This window comes from Schistocerca gregaria, chromosome 3 (assembly GCF_023897955.1).
Source record: "Schistocerca gregaria isolate iqSchGreg1 chromosome 3, iqSchGreg1.2, whole genome shotgun sequence".
Taxonomy (NCBI): domain Eukaryota; kingdom Metazoa; phylum Arthropoda; class Insecta; order Orthoptera; family Acrididae; genus Schistocerca; species Schistocerca gregaria.
In genome coordinates, this window is record NC_064922.1 from 651623422 (window position 1) to 651640175 (window position 16754).

Sequence of the window (16754 nt, forward strand, 5' to 3'; positions counted from 1 at the left end):
ACTGCAACCTACATCCTTCTGAATCTGTTCAGTGTTTTCATCTCTTGGTCCCCCTCTATGATTTTTACCCTCCACGCAGCCCTCCAGTACCAAATTGGTGATCCCTTGATGCCTCAGAATATGTCCCACCAACCGATCCCTTCTTCTAGTCCATTTGTGCCACAAATTTCTCTTCCCTCCAATTCTATTCAATACCTCCTCATTAGTTATGTGACTACCCATCCAATTTTCAGCATTCTTCTGTAGCACCACATTTCTAATTTTTAGCATTCTTCTGTAGCACCACATTTCAACTATATGCTATGGAAATTAAGCAACTGTTGCTTGCAGCATCTACACTAATCAGTCAGAACATTATGATCACCTACCTAACAGCTGGTACGTCTACGTTCAGCATGAATAACAATGACAATGTGTCATTGCACGGAAGCAGAGAGGGCTTGGTAGGTTGCTGGAGGGAACTGGCACCTCTGCACACACAATTCACCTAATTCCCATACATTCTGGACAAGGGGAACGAGCTCTGATGCCACGTTCAATAACACCCAATATATAATTGATTGTGTTCAGATCTGGCAAGTTGGGGAGACAGCAAATCAACTGGAACTCGCTAATGTGTTCCTCGAGCCACTCCATCACACTCCTGGTCTTGTGACAAGGAGCATTATCTGCCTCTGCCACTGCCACCAGGAAACACTATCATCATGAATGGATGTACACGGCCTGCAACGAGTGTACGATATTCCTTGCCTGACATGGTGCCTTGCACGAGCTCCGTTGGACCCAGCAATGTTCCCCTGAGCATAATTGAGCTGCCACCAGGTTGTCTCCGTCACATGCTACAGGTGTCAAGGAGCTGTTCCCCTGGAAGATGATGGATTTGTACCCTCCCATCAGCATGATTTAGAAGCTATCGGGATTCATCAGACTGTGCAGCACTCTGGCACTGTACCAATATCCAGTGAAAATGGTCATGGGCCCTTATCAGGCATAGTTGTCTATGTTTTGGTGTTTACACTGGCACACACATGCATGGGTCATCAGCTGTGGAGGCCAATTGAGACATTTGTATTGTGTCCAGCATTAAAGTCTGATGTTAGTTCTGCCACAGTTCGCCACCTGCCCTATTTTACCAGTCTGCCCAGCCTATGACATCCGACACCTATAATAAGGGGTGCCGCTCAACCCCATGACGTCTTCATTTTGCCTTCATTTTGTCATGTGTTGAACACACTCACCACAGCAATCCTTGAACACGCGAAAAAGCCATGGGGTTTCCGAAATGCTCATGCAGAGCCTCTGGGCCATAACAATCTGCCCTTGATCAAACAGACAGATTGCATGCCTTCCCCATTCTACACGTGGACAGCACATTCACTCAATGATGCTGCAAACACCATGCGTGTGTCTGACTAGCCGACTTTACCCGTCAGGTGATGCTGCTATTGCTTAGACAAGCCTATATCGGTAGTAGGTTGGTGGTCATAATGTTCTGGCTGATCAATGTAAATTAACAAAAGAGCACTTTCTCATGTCATCTTCACTGCTGAATCCATCAGATTCAACAAAACAATATGAAACATCAACTGCCTAATTAAAGTTTTCTAGAGGGTAAAAAGTTGAATTATCGCCAACTAATCCTTTCATTTACGGCATACTGAAGCAGTGCAGGCATTTACTATTGCCATCAATCAAATTATGTTAACTTACAACGTGGTGGTACAAATATTGGCCTAAGGGGGAGCACTATTGGAAAATTGCAGACCATCAGTGAAGTTAAGTAATCATGGTAATTTTATATCTTGTAGGGAAAATAATGTTTTTCAAGCAGGTGATAGTAGCAAGTATGGATCATGTGTATGTTCAGATACAAGGATTGTTTTTGCAGCAAACTAATTGTAGGCCAACTTCAGTCCTACATACCTACAGGATTATAAACCCAAAAATGATAAAACTTGCAAGTTTTATAAACAAGCTACTTGAGAACAAGGTCAAAGAAGGAGAGCTACATAAACTAATTATGTTAACAGCTCATGCTACTTTAACTTGCAACAAAATTTACCGACAATATTTAAATACTACTTTGAACAAGAGTGGCGAATCAAATGACAAATTTGCACAATTCCAATGGTTCAAACAGCCTGCTAAAGTCCTCAGCTTTACCTCAATTATTCATTGAAATGCACCACTTCAACTGTGGGTAAATTTTCTGAAACGTCACTGCAACATTTTGTGATCATTCATCCATTTATGAGGCTTTGACTAAAGTATTAACATTGGGAGCCAGAAATTGTTGTTCATTTAGCAAACCTGTACACAAAATCTGAACATAATCTGAGATGGCTGATTGGGGACTCTTCAACCATTTGACAAGCCATCAGCCAAAATATAAAACGTAAGGAATGAAACCATGTGCACGCATCACAAAAGGTACAATTATTGAAACTATTAAATTGAACAAAAGGATGACTATCAAAGAAATACAAAATATTCTTTTTCTGCAGCTTAGAATAACAGAATTAGGGTCACTTTTGCCACACATACGTAATACAGATGTTATAAGTTCAAGCAGGCGTAATTGAAAGTGGACTTATTTGCATTTTATAAAGTCCCACAGAGAACCAAGATGAACAGTGATGTGGTTTCTGCTGACAATGTCACAATCACATCAAAATAAATTAATTGTATGTATGCACAAGGTGCACGACTGTCGTGGCATTATTCATTTCTTTTGATCATAAATGACACAGTCTCACCAGTAGCTTAGATTCGATCAAGTCAATACAAATAAATGAAACCACATTCATGGTCAAATTTTAATTATACTCTTAGAAAACAGTCTTACCTAGTTTTCTGAGATCGTTGACTAAATCTGTAAAAATTCTTTTGTTTTCTTCATTTTCTCCAATCTCAGTGTTCAGTGAACCAGTAGCAGGAAACGTTTTCATTATTTCTGCCAACATTGATACCCACTGCTCACTGTCTCCTTGGGCAACTTCTAATATTGCTTCCAGTTCACTAGACCACTGAAAATAGTAATTAATAATAATTATTATTTCAAAATAGCACACCTACAGAATTAAAGTATCTAATTTAGTAAAGGTGGGCTTGGATAGCACTTGGATGGGAAGTTCAACATTTCTCACTTTCTTTCCCACTGATAAGCTCTGGCTTGATAGGAGTTTGTAGTTTTTGTGAAGTTGATGCTTGCCTATAAGATCACGCAAACCTGCATTTGATAACAGGGTGTATACGCGGACAAGGGGGAGCAGGCATAGAATTTCCCGGCACTATAGAAAACGAAAATCAGGGGAAAAAAAAGACACGTTTTGGAAATATCTATGATGTGCAGCAACATGTACGCTGCTTATTTTCGTATTACAAAAGTATACATTGGAATTCCACCAAACACCGCATGTTACTTTCTGAATCATTGAAATCGAGATTGTGACGCGCTTTTGTAAGCCAGCCATAGCTCATCTGATGTGATCTCGCCAGCTGATGACAGCGGATATGCAGAGCATAAGACACGTGATGTCAGCCAACAGGTTGTGTTCCGAAAATGAACAGCATAGAGACAGAAGTGCCGACACTTTCTGCAGGACCTGACCATGTTGCAGCACAATGCTCAAGCACGTACAATGCAAGCTGTTACTGATCTGTATATATGGTTCTCGGGCGAGACGTCGGATGTCATAGTGAAAGCTCTACAATATTTCGTAAGCGCAACTGGCCGACATCTTCAGGTGCGACGAAACACACTGCTAAGGCAGGACCAGGGCCCCCTATTTATACCAGTTTTGGGCAGGAAGTGTGCATGCATGGAGGTGCCAAATTCGACGGCCAATAGCGACGATATCAACTGATAGCTGGAAGGACAGCAACGCCACCTACAGGATGAAGAACCAAAGACTTCGGCGCACGAGCGGAGGCTGCCGCCGCTGCTCTGTGCTGCCATCGGCCGCCCCAGCGACCTCTGTCAGAAGCTGCAAGCAAAACTGCGCGTCCACGTAGGAGCCTTTATAATCCTCCTGTTGCCAACAGAATAGTTATGTTCCTGGCGAATCGTCGTCAGTCTTATGACCAATAGCATTCCTCTCTGCTTAAGGCGACTTCAATGTGTCCAGTGCTGGATCCCAAGCTGTACTAAGCTGAAAGCCCGTGTCTCTGTTTACAAGATTCGTCGAGCTACATATTTCCACTGCTTCCTTAATAACACTGTCCCAGTACGAACTCGTCGATACGAGAATTTTTGTTTGTTGATAATTCATAGAATGGCCTGTACTGAGACAATGCTCGGCCACTGCAGACTTTTCTGGTTGTTGCTCCAGACGAGTGTAGCATCAGTGTTCAGTGCATTTCTCTTCTACAGTGCGACAAGTTTGTCCGATGTACGACATGCCGCAGCTACAAGGAATCTCGTAAACACAAATAGGAAGATTATTGAAGAGGCATAAACTTAAATGTGTTTTCCATCCGCGGGCAAAACTCAGAGCTCTCTTGGGCTCATGTAAGGACAGCCTTGGCCTAAGAAGACTCGGTGTTTACGAGATTCCTTGTAGCTGCGGCTTGTCGTACATCGGACAAACTTGTCGCACTGTAGAAGAGAAATGCACTGAACACCGACGCTACACTCATATGGAGCAACCAGAAAAGTCTGCAGTGGCCGAGCATTGTCTCAGTACAGGCCATTCTATGAATCATCAACATACAAAAATTCTCGCATCGACGAGTTCATACTGGGACAGTGTTATTAAGGAAGCAGTGGAAATACGTAGCTCGACGAATCTTGTAAACAGAGACACGGGCTTTCAGCTTAGTACAGCTCGGGATCCAGCACTGGCCATATTGAAGTCGCCTCGAGCGGAGAGGAATGCTATTGGTCATAAGACTGACGACGATTCACCAGCAACATAAATATTCTGTTGGCAATGGGAGTATAATCAAGGCGCCTTCATGGACGCACAGTTTTGCTTGCGGCTTCCGACAGAGGTCGCTGGGGCGGCCGATGGCAGCGCAGAGCAGCGGCAGCAGCCTCCGCGTGTGCGCCGAAGTCTTTGTTTCTTCATCCTGTAGGTGGCGTTGCTGTCCTTCCAGCTATCAGTTGATATCGTCGCTATTCACCATCGAATTTGGCACCTTCACGCATGCGCACTTCCTGCCTAAAACTGGCATAAATAGGGGGCCCTGGTCTGGCCTTAGCAGTGTGTTTCGTCGCACCTGAAGATGTCGGCCAGTTGCGCTTACGAAATATTGTAGAGCTTTCACTATGACATCCGACGTCTCGCCCGAGAACCATATATACAACATGTCCGTCAGGAAAGCCTCAAGCAACACATCTGTTGCTGATTTGTTTGACTGATGGGGCTGCCAAGTGCTATACCACCTACTGCACTCCCCTGACTGAAGCCCTCCTGAGTTCAACTTGATTTCTAAACTGAAGGAAACACTTCACGGCATTCGATTCAGAACTGCTACAAATTTGTCAGGCAATAGACCGCACCGCTGAAACTGTCAACACGATTCGCACTGCTATGGGTATCCTACGACTTCCACATTGCTGGCAACGGGTTATACACAATGCTGGTGACTATTTTGAAGGTCAGTATAACTTTGAAACACGTATCTATTTTGTACGAGCTATAAATATATAGTTGATACTACTAAAATCACAACCTCATAGAAGGAGTCGTCCAGTAGAAACTTTTTCAGCTTGTTCTCATTTTTTACTTTGTTGCCTGTTTGTTGGTTTGTGGGATTGAAGGGACCAGACTAGTAGGGCCATCAGTCCGTTTTTCCACGAACTTGAAACACCCACAAAGAATAAAAACAAACTATGGAGATGGCAAGAGACAACTCAGGACAAGAAAGACACAGAGAGCAAACAAAAGGAATTAAAATCACACCGAGTGTGACTGTGGTTGGCCAACCGTAGAAACGAAATAGGAAAGGCCAACCACCAAGAAATGCACTAAAAATGCCAGTCTAAAATTGTAGGCCAAAGGCCAGACTCAACTTTTTTTTTTAAAAAAAAAAAAAGGACAAACACTTAGATCAAGCAATAACCCCCCCCCCCCCGAACGAATAAAACTCAAAACTAAATCTGCCACTGCAACGTCATCTGATAAAAGTACAGGAAGCTTATCAGGCAGCGCAATAGTCTGCCTGAGTGGAGTTAAAAGCGAGCAATCCTACAAGATGTGGGCCACCGTAAAAGCTGACCCGCAGCGACATAAAGATGGGTCCTCTTGGAGCAATAAATAGCTGTGCGTCATCCAGGTTTGGCCAATGCGCAGCCGGCAGATAACAACAGAGTCCTTGCAAAAGACCCGCAAGGAGGAGTGCCACGCACCAGTAGCCTCCATGATGGCCTGAAGTTTGTTGGCGTCATTGGAAAAAGGCTCAATAGTGGCAATGGAGGTGAACAAGTCCCAGTCAGCCTTATTCATAGCCCATCTGCAGGGGCACCCAGAAGAGCGATGCTGTGTCAGTGACAGGAAGATTGGAAAGTGGTCATTACCGTACAAGTTGTCATGCACAATCTATCGGACAGACGGTAATAGGCCAGGGCTGCAGATCGAAAGGTCGATGGCTGAGTACGTGACATGCGCCACACTGAAATGTGTGAAGGCACCATTATTTAAAAGAGAAAGGTCGAGCTGTGCCAATACTTGCTCAACGATGCTGCCTCGGCGTGTTGCCACTGATCCACCACACAGAGGGTTATGGGCGTTGAAGTTGCCCAGTAACAGAAAAGGTGGCAGCAGTTGGACTATAAGTGCAGCCAGGACATGCTGTGGGACATCACCAGCTGGTGGAAGAGAGAGACTGCAGACATTAACAGCCTGAGACATCCACACCCAAACAGTGATATCCTCTAAAGGTGTTTGTAAAGGCACAGACTCATTGTAAAGGGAGTGAAGGGCATAGATGGAGACGCCACCAGATACCCTCTCATAAGCTGCCCAGTTCTTATAACAACCCTGATAGCCATGGAGGGCGTGGGTTCGCTTCACTGGAAACCAAGTTTCCTGAAGAGCAATGCAGAGGAAAGGGAGTAGGCTGAGAAGTTGTCTGAGCTCAGCAAGATGGTGGAAAAAACCGCTGCAGTTCCACTGGAGGATGACATTGTCCATGGCCGAGAAAGGCGTGAAGGGACCGAGGAGGCAGACTAAGCCGCTGAGTCACCTGCTGCCACCGACTGAGTACCAACAGGAGCGACATCCATCATGTCTGAGCGACCAGCAAGATCTAGCTCCTCAGTGGACACCAGAATTGCCACCCCATCCTCAGGCGAAGAGCTTGTAGGTAGCGGTGGAGTGGGTGCCACTGCAATTTCCTTGGCCTTAGGGGTCTCCGATTTTCATTTCTCACTCTGTTCCTTTGGTTGCCCTTGTTGGGATGGCAGAGGGCTTCTTTGATTCAGTCTCCAGGACTGAAGAGGACCGCAAAGCCCTACGACCAGCTACCGGGGCTTCTCCAGCCCCTGACGGGTGTCTGGTTTGACACTGGTAGGAACCTGGGATGGGAGTGACCAAAGAAAAGATGTGCCACGCTTCATTGCGTGTCATCCACCCTGATTCCACCTACTCTGACCAAGGGCCCTCCCCATGGGCGCCACCCAGCAACAGCAAGGGCCACCTGGCAGGGTGGCCATTGCCGGGAGTCCCGATGCCCCAGGGCGATAGGCATCTACTCCTTGGCATACATGGGGAGTTAACGGCGCAGGCATCAGTAGCGCGATTCCCAAGTTGTCAGGGCACTGCAACCAACAGGGTACATGGCGGCCCCACCACAACGGACTGGCTACCGTGATGGATATGAGGAGGCAAGTGGTCCGTGGTCGTCGTCAGCACAGAAAGCGTCACTGCAGAGTGCATGGCAGAAATCGCACCCAGGAATGTACCCTCGCCCAAGAAATGGAGAGCGAGCGGGACTGCAATGCAACGACGAATAAGCTGGCTAAAGGTCTCCATGCACGATGGACACAATGCTCCAAGTAAGGCGCCCTTCCCCAATTAGCTCGCTCTTAGGAATAATTTTGATATATGGTGGTTAAATCCAGATTGAACCATCACATAAGGGCCGAAGCGTTTGAGACTCTTTAGTCGCCTCTTACGACAGGCAGGAATGTCACGATCCTATTCTTACCCCCGAACCTGCAGGGGCCTTTGTTGCCTGTCAGACATTTTACATCAGTAGGTAAGTGATCAACATTTTGTTTCAGCACTGTGCATCCCTTTCTGTGATAAAGATAATCACACATTAGTGTGGTAATAAATGTCTTTCTTCTTCTGGTTTTGTAATTATGCACATCATTGCTACTTTTGAACTGTAATGAATTATTTCCAACAATCTTTATGAGGGAATGAATATAGTGTGAAGCAGTACTGGGAATGCCAAACTCCTTAAATCAATAGCTATAGCATGATGATGGGTGAGCATCACATATTGTTCTTAAAGGATGTTTTTGAACAACAAATAATTCCTTTCTTGCAGATGAATTACCCCAGAATATTTATTCCACATGAAATTAGAATGTGCATAATATATCAACTTAACAATTTGCTTCTCCCCAAGATTTGCAATGATTGAACGTGCAAATGTGGCTGAACTGAGTAATTTTTGAGGCTCCAAAATGTGTGTGTGTGTGTGTGTGGTGGTGGGGGGGGGGGGGGGTTGAGAGTTTATCTATTATTTCCGTAGCACTTTCGCAATTACTAAATGATCCTGTAATGAAGCGTGCTGCTCTCTGTTGGATCTTCTGTATCTTTTCTATCAACCATATCTGTTACGGATCCCACACTGGTGAGCAATATTCAAGCATATAATATGACACATGTCATCCAACAGGAGATTTATCATGCTACGCAATATGACAAGTGTGATTGAAGTTCAGAATGCATGAATCTACGTTCTGGGATATTTCTTATTAAAGGTGCACCCAAACTCTCAAATCCTTGTTCCATAGATAATGAATACGACTTTTCATAATGATGTGCGACATGTCACTTTACCATAAGTTTTCTTTACACAAAATAATTAATCATATATATATATATATATATATATATATATATATATATATATATTTTTTTTTTTTTTTTTTTTTTTTCAGTTGCCACTTCATATCTAAGAATTCATCTATACCGAGTGCAAGGAGTTGTCATTCAGAAATTCTTTTAATCTGCTTTTCAATGTTGGTTGGTTATCTGTCAGACTTTTAATACTATTTGACAAATGACCAAAGATTTTTGTGGCAGCATAATTCAACCCTTTCTGCGCCAAAGTTATATTTAATCCAGAATAGTGAATATCATCCTTTCTTCTAGTGTTGTAGCTATGCACTTCGCTGTCATTTTTGAATTGGGATGGGTTACTAATGACTAATTTCGTAAGTGAATATATGTATTGCGAAGGTACTGTGAATATTCCAAGTTCCTTAAATAATTGTCTGCAAGTTGATCTAGGGTGGGCTCCAGCTAGTATTCTTATTACACGCTTTTGGGCAATGAATACTTTCTCTCTTAATGACAAATTGTCCCACAAAATGATGTCATATGAAAACAGTGAATGAAAATAAGTATAGTAGGCTAATATAGAGGGAAACATTCCATGTGGGAAAAATATATCTAAGAACAAAGTTGATGTGACTTACCAAACAAAAGCGCTGGCAGGTCGATAGATACACAAACATTGGCCTTTACAAGTCTCTCTCTCTCTCTCTCTCTCTCTCTCTCTCTCTCTCTCTCTCTCTCTCTCTCTGTGTGTGTGTGTGTGTGTGTGTGTGTGTGTGTGTGCGTGCGTGTGCACACACACACGCATACACACACACACACACACACACACACACACACACACACACACACACACACACATTTGTAAAGGCCAATGTTTGTGTATCTATCGACCTGCCAGCGCTTTTGTTTGGTAAGTCACATGAACTTTGTTCTTAGATATATTTTTCCCATGTGGAATGTTTCCTCTATTATATATATATATATATATATATATATATATATATATATATATATATATATATATATATATATATTAAGAGAATCAGGGACCCAATACTGAACCCTGTGGGACACCATCCTTGATACTCCCAGTTAGAGGACTCTGATGGTTTTTGTAGACTACCTGTACTATTAATTTCGACCTTCTGCATTCTTCCAGTTAAGTATGAACTAAACCATTTGTGCACTGTCCCACTTATACCACAGTACTTAAGCTTATCTACAAGAATTTCATGATTCACATGATTAAAAGCCTTTCAGAGATCACAAAATATCCCAATAGGTGATGTTCGGTTATTGATTGCATTTAATATTTGATCAGTGAAAACATATGTAGCATTTTCTGTTGAAAAGCTTTTCTGAAAACCAAATTGACATTTTGTTAGTACTTCATTTTTACAAGTATGTGATGCTACTCTTGAATAGATTACTTTTTCAAGAATTTTGGATAAATCTGACAGAAGTGAGATTGGGCAGTAGTTGTTAGCATCATATCTATCCAGTTTTTTTATGCAATGGTTTAACAATAGCATATTTCAGTCTATCTGGAAAAATTCCCTGTTTCAGTGAGCTACTACATATGCGTCTGAGAATCCTACTTATTTGTTGGAAACAAGCTTTTAGTACTCCGTTGGAAATGCCACCAGTTCCATGTGAGCTTTTACTTTTGAGTGAATTTATTATTTTCCTAATTTCAGTAGGAGAGGTGGGTTGAATTTCAGTTTTATCAAATTGTGTAGGTACTGCCTCTTCCGTATACTGCCTTGCATTTTCTAGTGAATATGCTGGAACCTATTTTCTCTACAACACTTAAAAATGATTATTGAAAATGTTTTCTACTTTTGACTTCTTGTTAACAAACTTTTCATTGTGTTTGATAGAAATACAGTCTTCTTGTGCTCTCGGTTGCCCTGTTTCCCTTTTCACAATATACCAAATTGTTTTAATTTTATTATCAGATGTGCTGATCTCAGACATAATGCACTTACTTCTGGACTTTTTAATAACTTTTCTTAATACAGTGCAGTAGTTTTTATAATGTTTCATTGTTTCGGGATCATTACTCCTCCTAGCTATAAGATCCATTTCCCTTTTCTGTTTACAAGATATTTTTATCCCTTTAGTAAGCCATGGCTTTTTACAAGTATATTTCACTGTTTTCTTAGGGAGACTGTTTGCAAATATACTCACAAAGGTATCATGAAATAGGTTAAACTTTAAATTAGCATCATGTTCCCTGTACACCTCATCCCAGTCTAACTGTTAGAAGCTTTCCCTAAAATTTTGAAGTGTTAAATCATTAATGGAATGCACTATTTTAGAGGGCTGTTTTGCATTACTGTATGGAGCTGTATCATATACTGTAACTAGCTGTGCATCGTGATCAGACAGACCATTCTTAACAGGAACATTTCCTGTGCAACATTAATTAAATGTTTTCGTCCACCTTTTACAAAATATGAACTGATTCACATGAGTCGCAAATATAGATGTAGCGTGCATAAAAAACTTACAAAAACATGTTTTTTTACATATAAAAAACTAATAAAGCAAGATTTTTAAAAGCAAGTTAAAAATTTTATCATAAGAATGAATTTTAGGTGCTACATTTAACTTCAATTTAAACCATCGTGTCTCTAAAATGTATAAAGATTACTGGATTAAAAAAAGAATCATTCCAACTTTATCCACGTATCTACCTTCACACGAAGTTTGAACCAATTCATACAAGTTTAAAGTTCAGAACTGGCCTGCTTCAAACACTTACCAGAAAAATGTATTTTTTGCACTTAAAACACAAACAAAGTACGACACTTCAAACAGTTAAAACTTATCTTAGACCAAAGTCCTACATACCAGTGGGCCAAATTTGAACCATAAGGGGGGCCCAACAGGCAGGAGTTATTTAAGGGTGCCTGCTTCTGCAGGTAAAATCCAAATGGTGTACATACAATGCATATTCCAAAACTAAGATCCATTTGGTCATTATATATATATATATATATATATATATAAAAAAAAAAAAAAAAAAAAAAAAAAAACTCACGAGGAAAGGTTCTTATGACAGTAGTAGTTTACTATGTATCTCTGCTATTCCAACCCAACACTTACAACAGACTGCCAGAAGGCAAGGACGGAGACACCCCTATAATCTACGATTGCTGCTAAAACGCTATGCACAGCCAACGCCCGTCACACTGGCCTATCGGCGCTTACGGTGGCTCTATAAAACCAGCAACGGCAGGGCTCAGACCTCAGTCATCTTCCGACAGCGTTCGTGTTCATTTATCTGTTCATCTTGGCTCTGGTCACTGATTGTTGTTACATCTTGGTATCCAATTTGGTTTTGTTCTCTAGTTTTGATATTTCGCCATGTAATTTGTGTTGTCAGCTGTCCCTGTTGTGTGTATCTGCACTGTAGCTGCAATTCCCATTGTCGCCGCCGGCCCTTGCACTCCAGTCTCAGCTGATTCCAGTTACTAGAATGTCTACTTACTTTCCACGAAGTCACTCTTCACATCTATACACTTTCTGTGACAATGCACCAGCTTCTGTAAACCCACTGCCACCTGAGAATTGAGCCCTGTCAGTGATGCCAGTCATAGTTCATCATTGTTCTGAATTTACCGTCTAGCCAGCTTTTTCTGATGCAAAAAGAGGAAACAGTCGCTTGGTGCAAAGTGAGGACTCTATGAAGGGTGCTCAAGTAGTTCCCAACGTTCACTTGTGTTAATGTATTGCTGCAATGGCTGGTCGACATTATCATCGCCGTTGGCGTCGCAGTGTTCCTGTGTATAAGTCATTGAAAGCAGTAAATATTAATCTTACTGGGCAATTCAATAAGCAGCAGTTTATTGCAGGGTCTTGAGTCTCATGGGCTGTGAATGCAGTTCACCTGTGATGTTTCAGCTGCCTTTGGAGGCAGTACATGGTTGACCATGGCAGTTATTTGGGGCAGTCATGGAGAGTATGGTGGCCTTGAAGCTTTCCCTGATGCAAATATTTTGGCTTGGAAGACTTAGTATAAGAGAGAGTACAGGACTACTAGAGAGTACATTACTACTAGCTACGATTCCGTATGGTACCTTGGTTTCAGATAAGCCATTTTCTTGTCAACTAGAAGAAAGAAGCAGCTCAACTCAGGCAATTATAATTATAAGTTTAAGATTGTGGGAGACACCATAGACGATAAAGTTGACCTTGAATGTATAAACTTTTATTTATAAAAAAGTGACCTTGAACCCAAAAAAATACTGCACATTGATCCTTGTTTTTGGCAGTAGCACTGAAGGAGGATTTTGCCAGGCAATAGTTTCCAAAGGTGTCGATTTTGGATCACATGTGTAAGTTCAGTTGGCATTTTGTAGTACAAACCAGCTGTAATTGTTGACCCATGGTCCACAAAATCAATCAAAAGGATACTCTTTTTGGCCCAAGAAACAGTAGCCATCATTTTTTAAAATTTGAGAATGGAGATTCTTCTTCTTCCTGGCTCCACAAGCCTTGATGGGCCTTGGCCTACTCTAGGACATCATTCCATTCATCCCTGTCCAGTGTCTTGTGACTCCATCCTCTGACATCAATTCCTAAATCATCTTTTATATCATCCAAGTGTCGAAGTCTTGGTCTTACAATGCTTCTTTGTCCACCCCCTCTCATGTTCCATGTGAAAATGTGATCAACTCATTTCAGGGTTTTTTATTTTAATGAACTTTATGATTTCAAGATCTTTATCAAATCTGTTAAGTTCAAAATTAGATTGTCTATGCCATGCTACATCTTCGTGAGTCACCCCATAAATTTTGCTAAATATCTTTAGTTAAAGACATCCTATTCGCTCTTTGCAGACGAATGGAAAAACTGATAGAAGCTGACCTTGGGGAAGATCAGTTTCGATTCCGTAGAAATGTTGGAACACGTGAAACAATACTGACCCTACGACTTATCTTAGTAGAAAGATTAAGGAAAGGCAAACCTACATTTCCAGCATTTGTAGACTTAGAGAAAGCTTTTGACAATGTTGACTGGAATACTATCTTTCAAAATCTGAAGGTGGCAGGGCTAAAATACAATTTGTACAGAAACCAGATGACAGTTTTAAGAGTCGAGGGGTATGAAAGGGAAGTAGTGGTTGGGAAGGGAGTAAGACAGGGTTGTAGCCTATCTCCGATATTATTCAATCTGTATATTGAGCAAGCAATAAAGGAAACAAAAGAAAAGTTCGGAGTAGGTATTAAAATCCGTGGAGAAGAAATAAAAACTTTGAGCTTCGCCGATGACATTGTAATTCTGTCAGAGACAGCAAAGAACTTGGAAGAGCAGTTGAACGGAATGGACCGTGTCTTGAAAGGAGGATATAAGATGAACATCAACAAAAGCAAAATGAGGATAATGGAATGTAGTCAAATTAAGTCGGGTGATGCTGAGTGAATTAGATTAGGAAATGAGACACTTAAAGTAGTAAAGGAGTTTTGTTATTGGGGAGCAAAATAACTGATGATGGTCGAAGTAGAGAGGATATAAAATGTAGACTGGCAATGGCAAGGAAAGCGTTTCTGAAGAAGAGAAATTTGTTAACATCGAGTATAGATCTAAGTGTCAGGAAGTCGTTTCTGAAAGTATTTGTATGGAGTGTAGCCATGTATGGAAGTGAAACATGGACGATAAATAGTTTGGACAAGAAGAGAATAGAAGCTTACGAAATGTGGTGCTACAGAAGAATGCTGAAGATTAGATGGGTAGATCACATAACTAATAAGGAGGTATTGAATAGAATTGGGGAGGAGTTTGTGGCACAACTTGACAAGAAGAAAAGACCGTTTGGTAGGACATGTTCTGAGGCATCAAAGGAGCACCAATTTAGTATTGGAGGGCAGCGTGGAGGGTAAAAATCTTAGAGGGAGACCAAGAGATTAATACACTACGCAGATTCAGAAGAATGTAGGCTGCAGTAGGTACTGGGAGACGAAGGAGCTTGCACAGGATAGAGTAGCATGGAGAGCTGCGTCAAACCAGTCTCAGGACTGAAAACCACAGCAGCAGCAGCAGCATTAGCTCTTCACTCTGTTGTGTCAGTGTCCAAGGTTTATAGACTTAGGACATATTAAAGTTTTATGCAGGTGACATTTTGTTCTCCTGGACAGATTTCTGGACTTAACTTGCAGGGCCAGCCCATAATAGCATTCATTAGCTACGCAGTTGTGACATCTTTATTTCCATAACAGTATATTTCTGTGATGTTATCAGTGTTCCTAGATACACAAATTCACTAACATATTCTATTTGCGCCTTGTCAATTTCTAACATTGTACTTAATTATGGTCCCATTATTCACATGTATTTGATTTTATTGATGTTCACTTCCAGTCCGATTTCTACTGCTGCTACCATCAGTGTCCTATACGTTTCTTTAGCAGCTAGTTCTGTTCTTGCTATAATATCCACGCCACCTGAACAGATCAGAAGCTGCACCACTCTATTGTGTATTGTGCCTGTTGTGTCTTTTGAGCTGCCCTTACTACTTCTTCAGGCTACGTCAAAAATCGTACACGAGAGTGTACCCCTTGCATCAATCTAGTTAGTTTCCTAACTTGGTATAATATTTCCTTGTATCCATACTACTTTTACCATAGTCAAAATTATGAGGTTTATTAAATGTTGTGGTAAGGAGGAGATGTGTACAAGCACGGTCTCTGTCACACCGTCCACTGGTGAATCTCACCCATACATGTGCGGAACAGCACTGAGTAACCCTCACTATGTTCTTTTGATTTGTACTGCTCGCTTCAGTTATTATATGTATTGCTTTGTTGAACCTTCTAAACGATTCTTTTGTCTTGTTGTGTGTGGAATCACGAGAGGCTTACTTCTGTTATTGTTCAGAGGTTTATCACTAAAGCCATAGTTATGTTAATTGATCAGTTTCATGTGTTACTTGGTTACTACACAACTGGCGATAAGTTTGGAACGGTTTCCACATGTGCAATCTTTAAAGTGTGGCTCCATCAGGTTTAGTCGTTATGGATGCCATGCCACTGGCCCTGACTGAACAGCTTACTTTGGGAGTGAACACTTCCATTAACAAATAGGGTATAGTTCCACCAGTCTATCCACTCACTTTTCCTCCGTTTGATAATTCAGCTGAGGATTGGGAAGCTTCATTGGGGGGGGGGGGGGAGAGAGAGAGAGAGAGAGAGAGAGAGAGAGAGAGAGAGAGAGAGAGAGAGAGAGAGAGAGAGAAGAAGAAGAAGAAGAAGAAGACTGACAGCATTTTTGGCTTTCAGTGTGACAGACAGGAATTTGTGCAAAGCCTTATTCCTCAACCTAAGGTGTTACTTTACAAGAACCATCAGCTCTTACTTTTGATATATGCAGTGTGTTGTCCAGCTACCATCACAATAAACGCATGTCACAGCGACGTGAGTTGAATTCTACCAGTGCCACAGCAGAACCTACTCAAATTTAGACAAAGTTTATCTTCATCAAAGTCATTAACACTTTTTAAGTTTTCTGAAATTATGAACTACTTTGTGACACACTTTGTTTACTATATGTCCAACATAGCACTGTTCATTCACTTTATTGCATTCCAATTACTCTTTCAAATTCATTTATTATTAAATTTTAAAATTATTTTTTGTTAATTACAAATTACACTCACTATAAAACCACATAAAATATTCTACACTCTCAAAGTGTGTACATCCACTCCAGCAGAGGTTTCTGAACAGACTA

General features: G+C 41.5%; 1 protein-coding gene across 2 annotated transcripts in view; it reads right to left on the bottom strand.

Annotated features, from left to right (window-relative positions):
- The window catches only part of LOC126356101 (negative elongation factor A-like), a 149741-nt gene that overhangs the window by 110132 nt on the left and 22855 nt on the right, over positions 1-16754 (bottom strand). Inside the window, exon 2 of one of the 2 annotated variants that reach the window (XM_050006800.1) lies at positions 2846-3026. In XM_050006800.1, the coding sequence (XP_049862757.1) occupies positions 2846-3026 (181 nt within the window). Of the gene's footprint in view, positions 1-2845; positions 3027-16754 lie in introns of those variants that run through there. The other variant, XM_050006802.1, reaches the window with a different exon arrangement.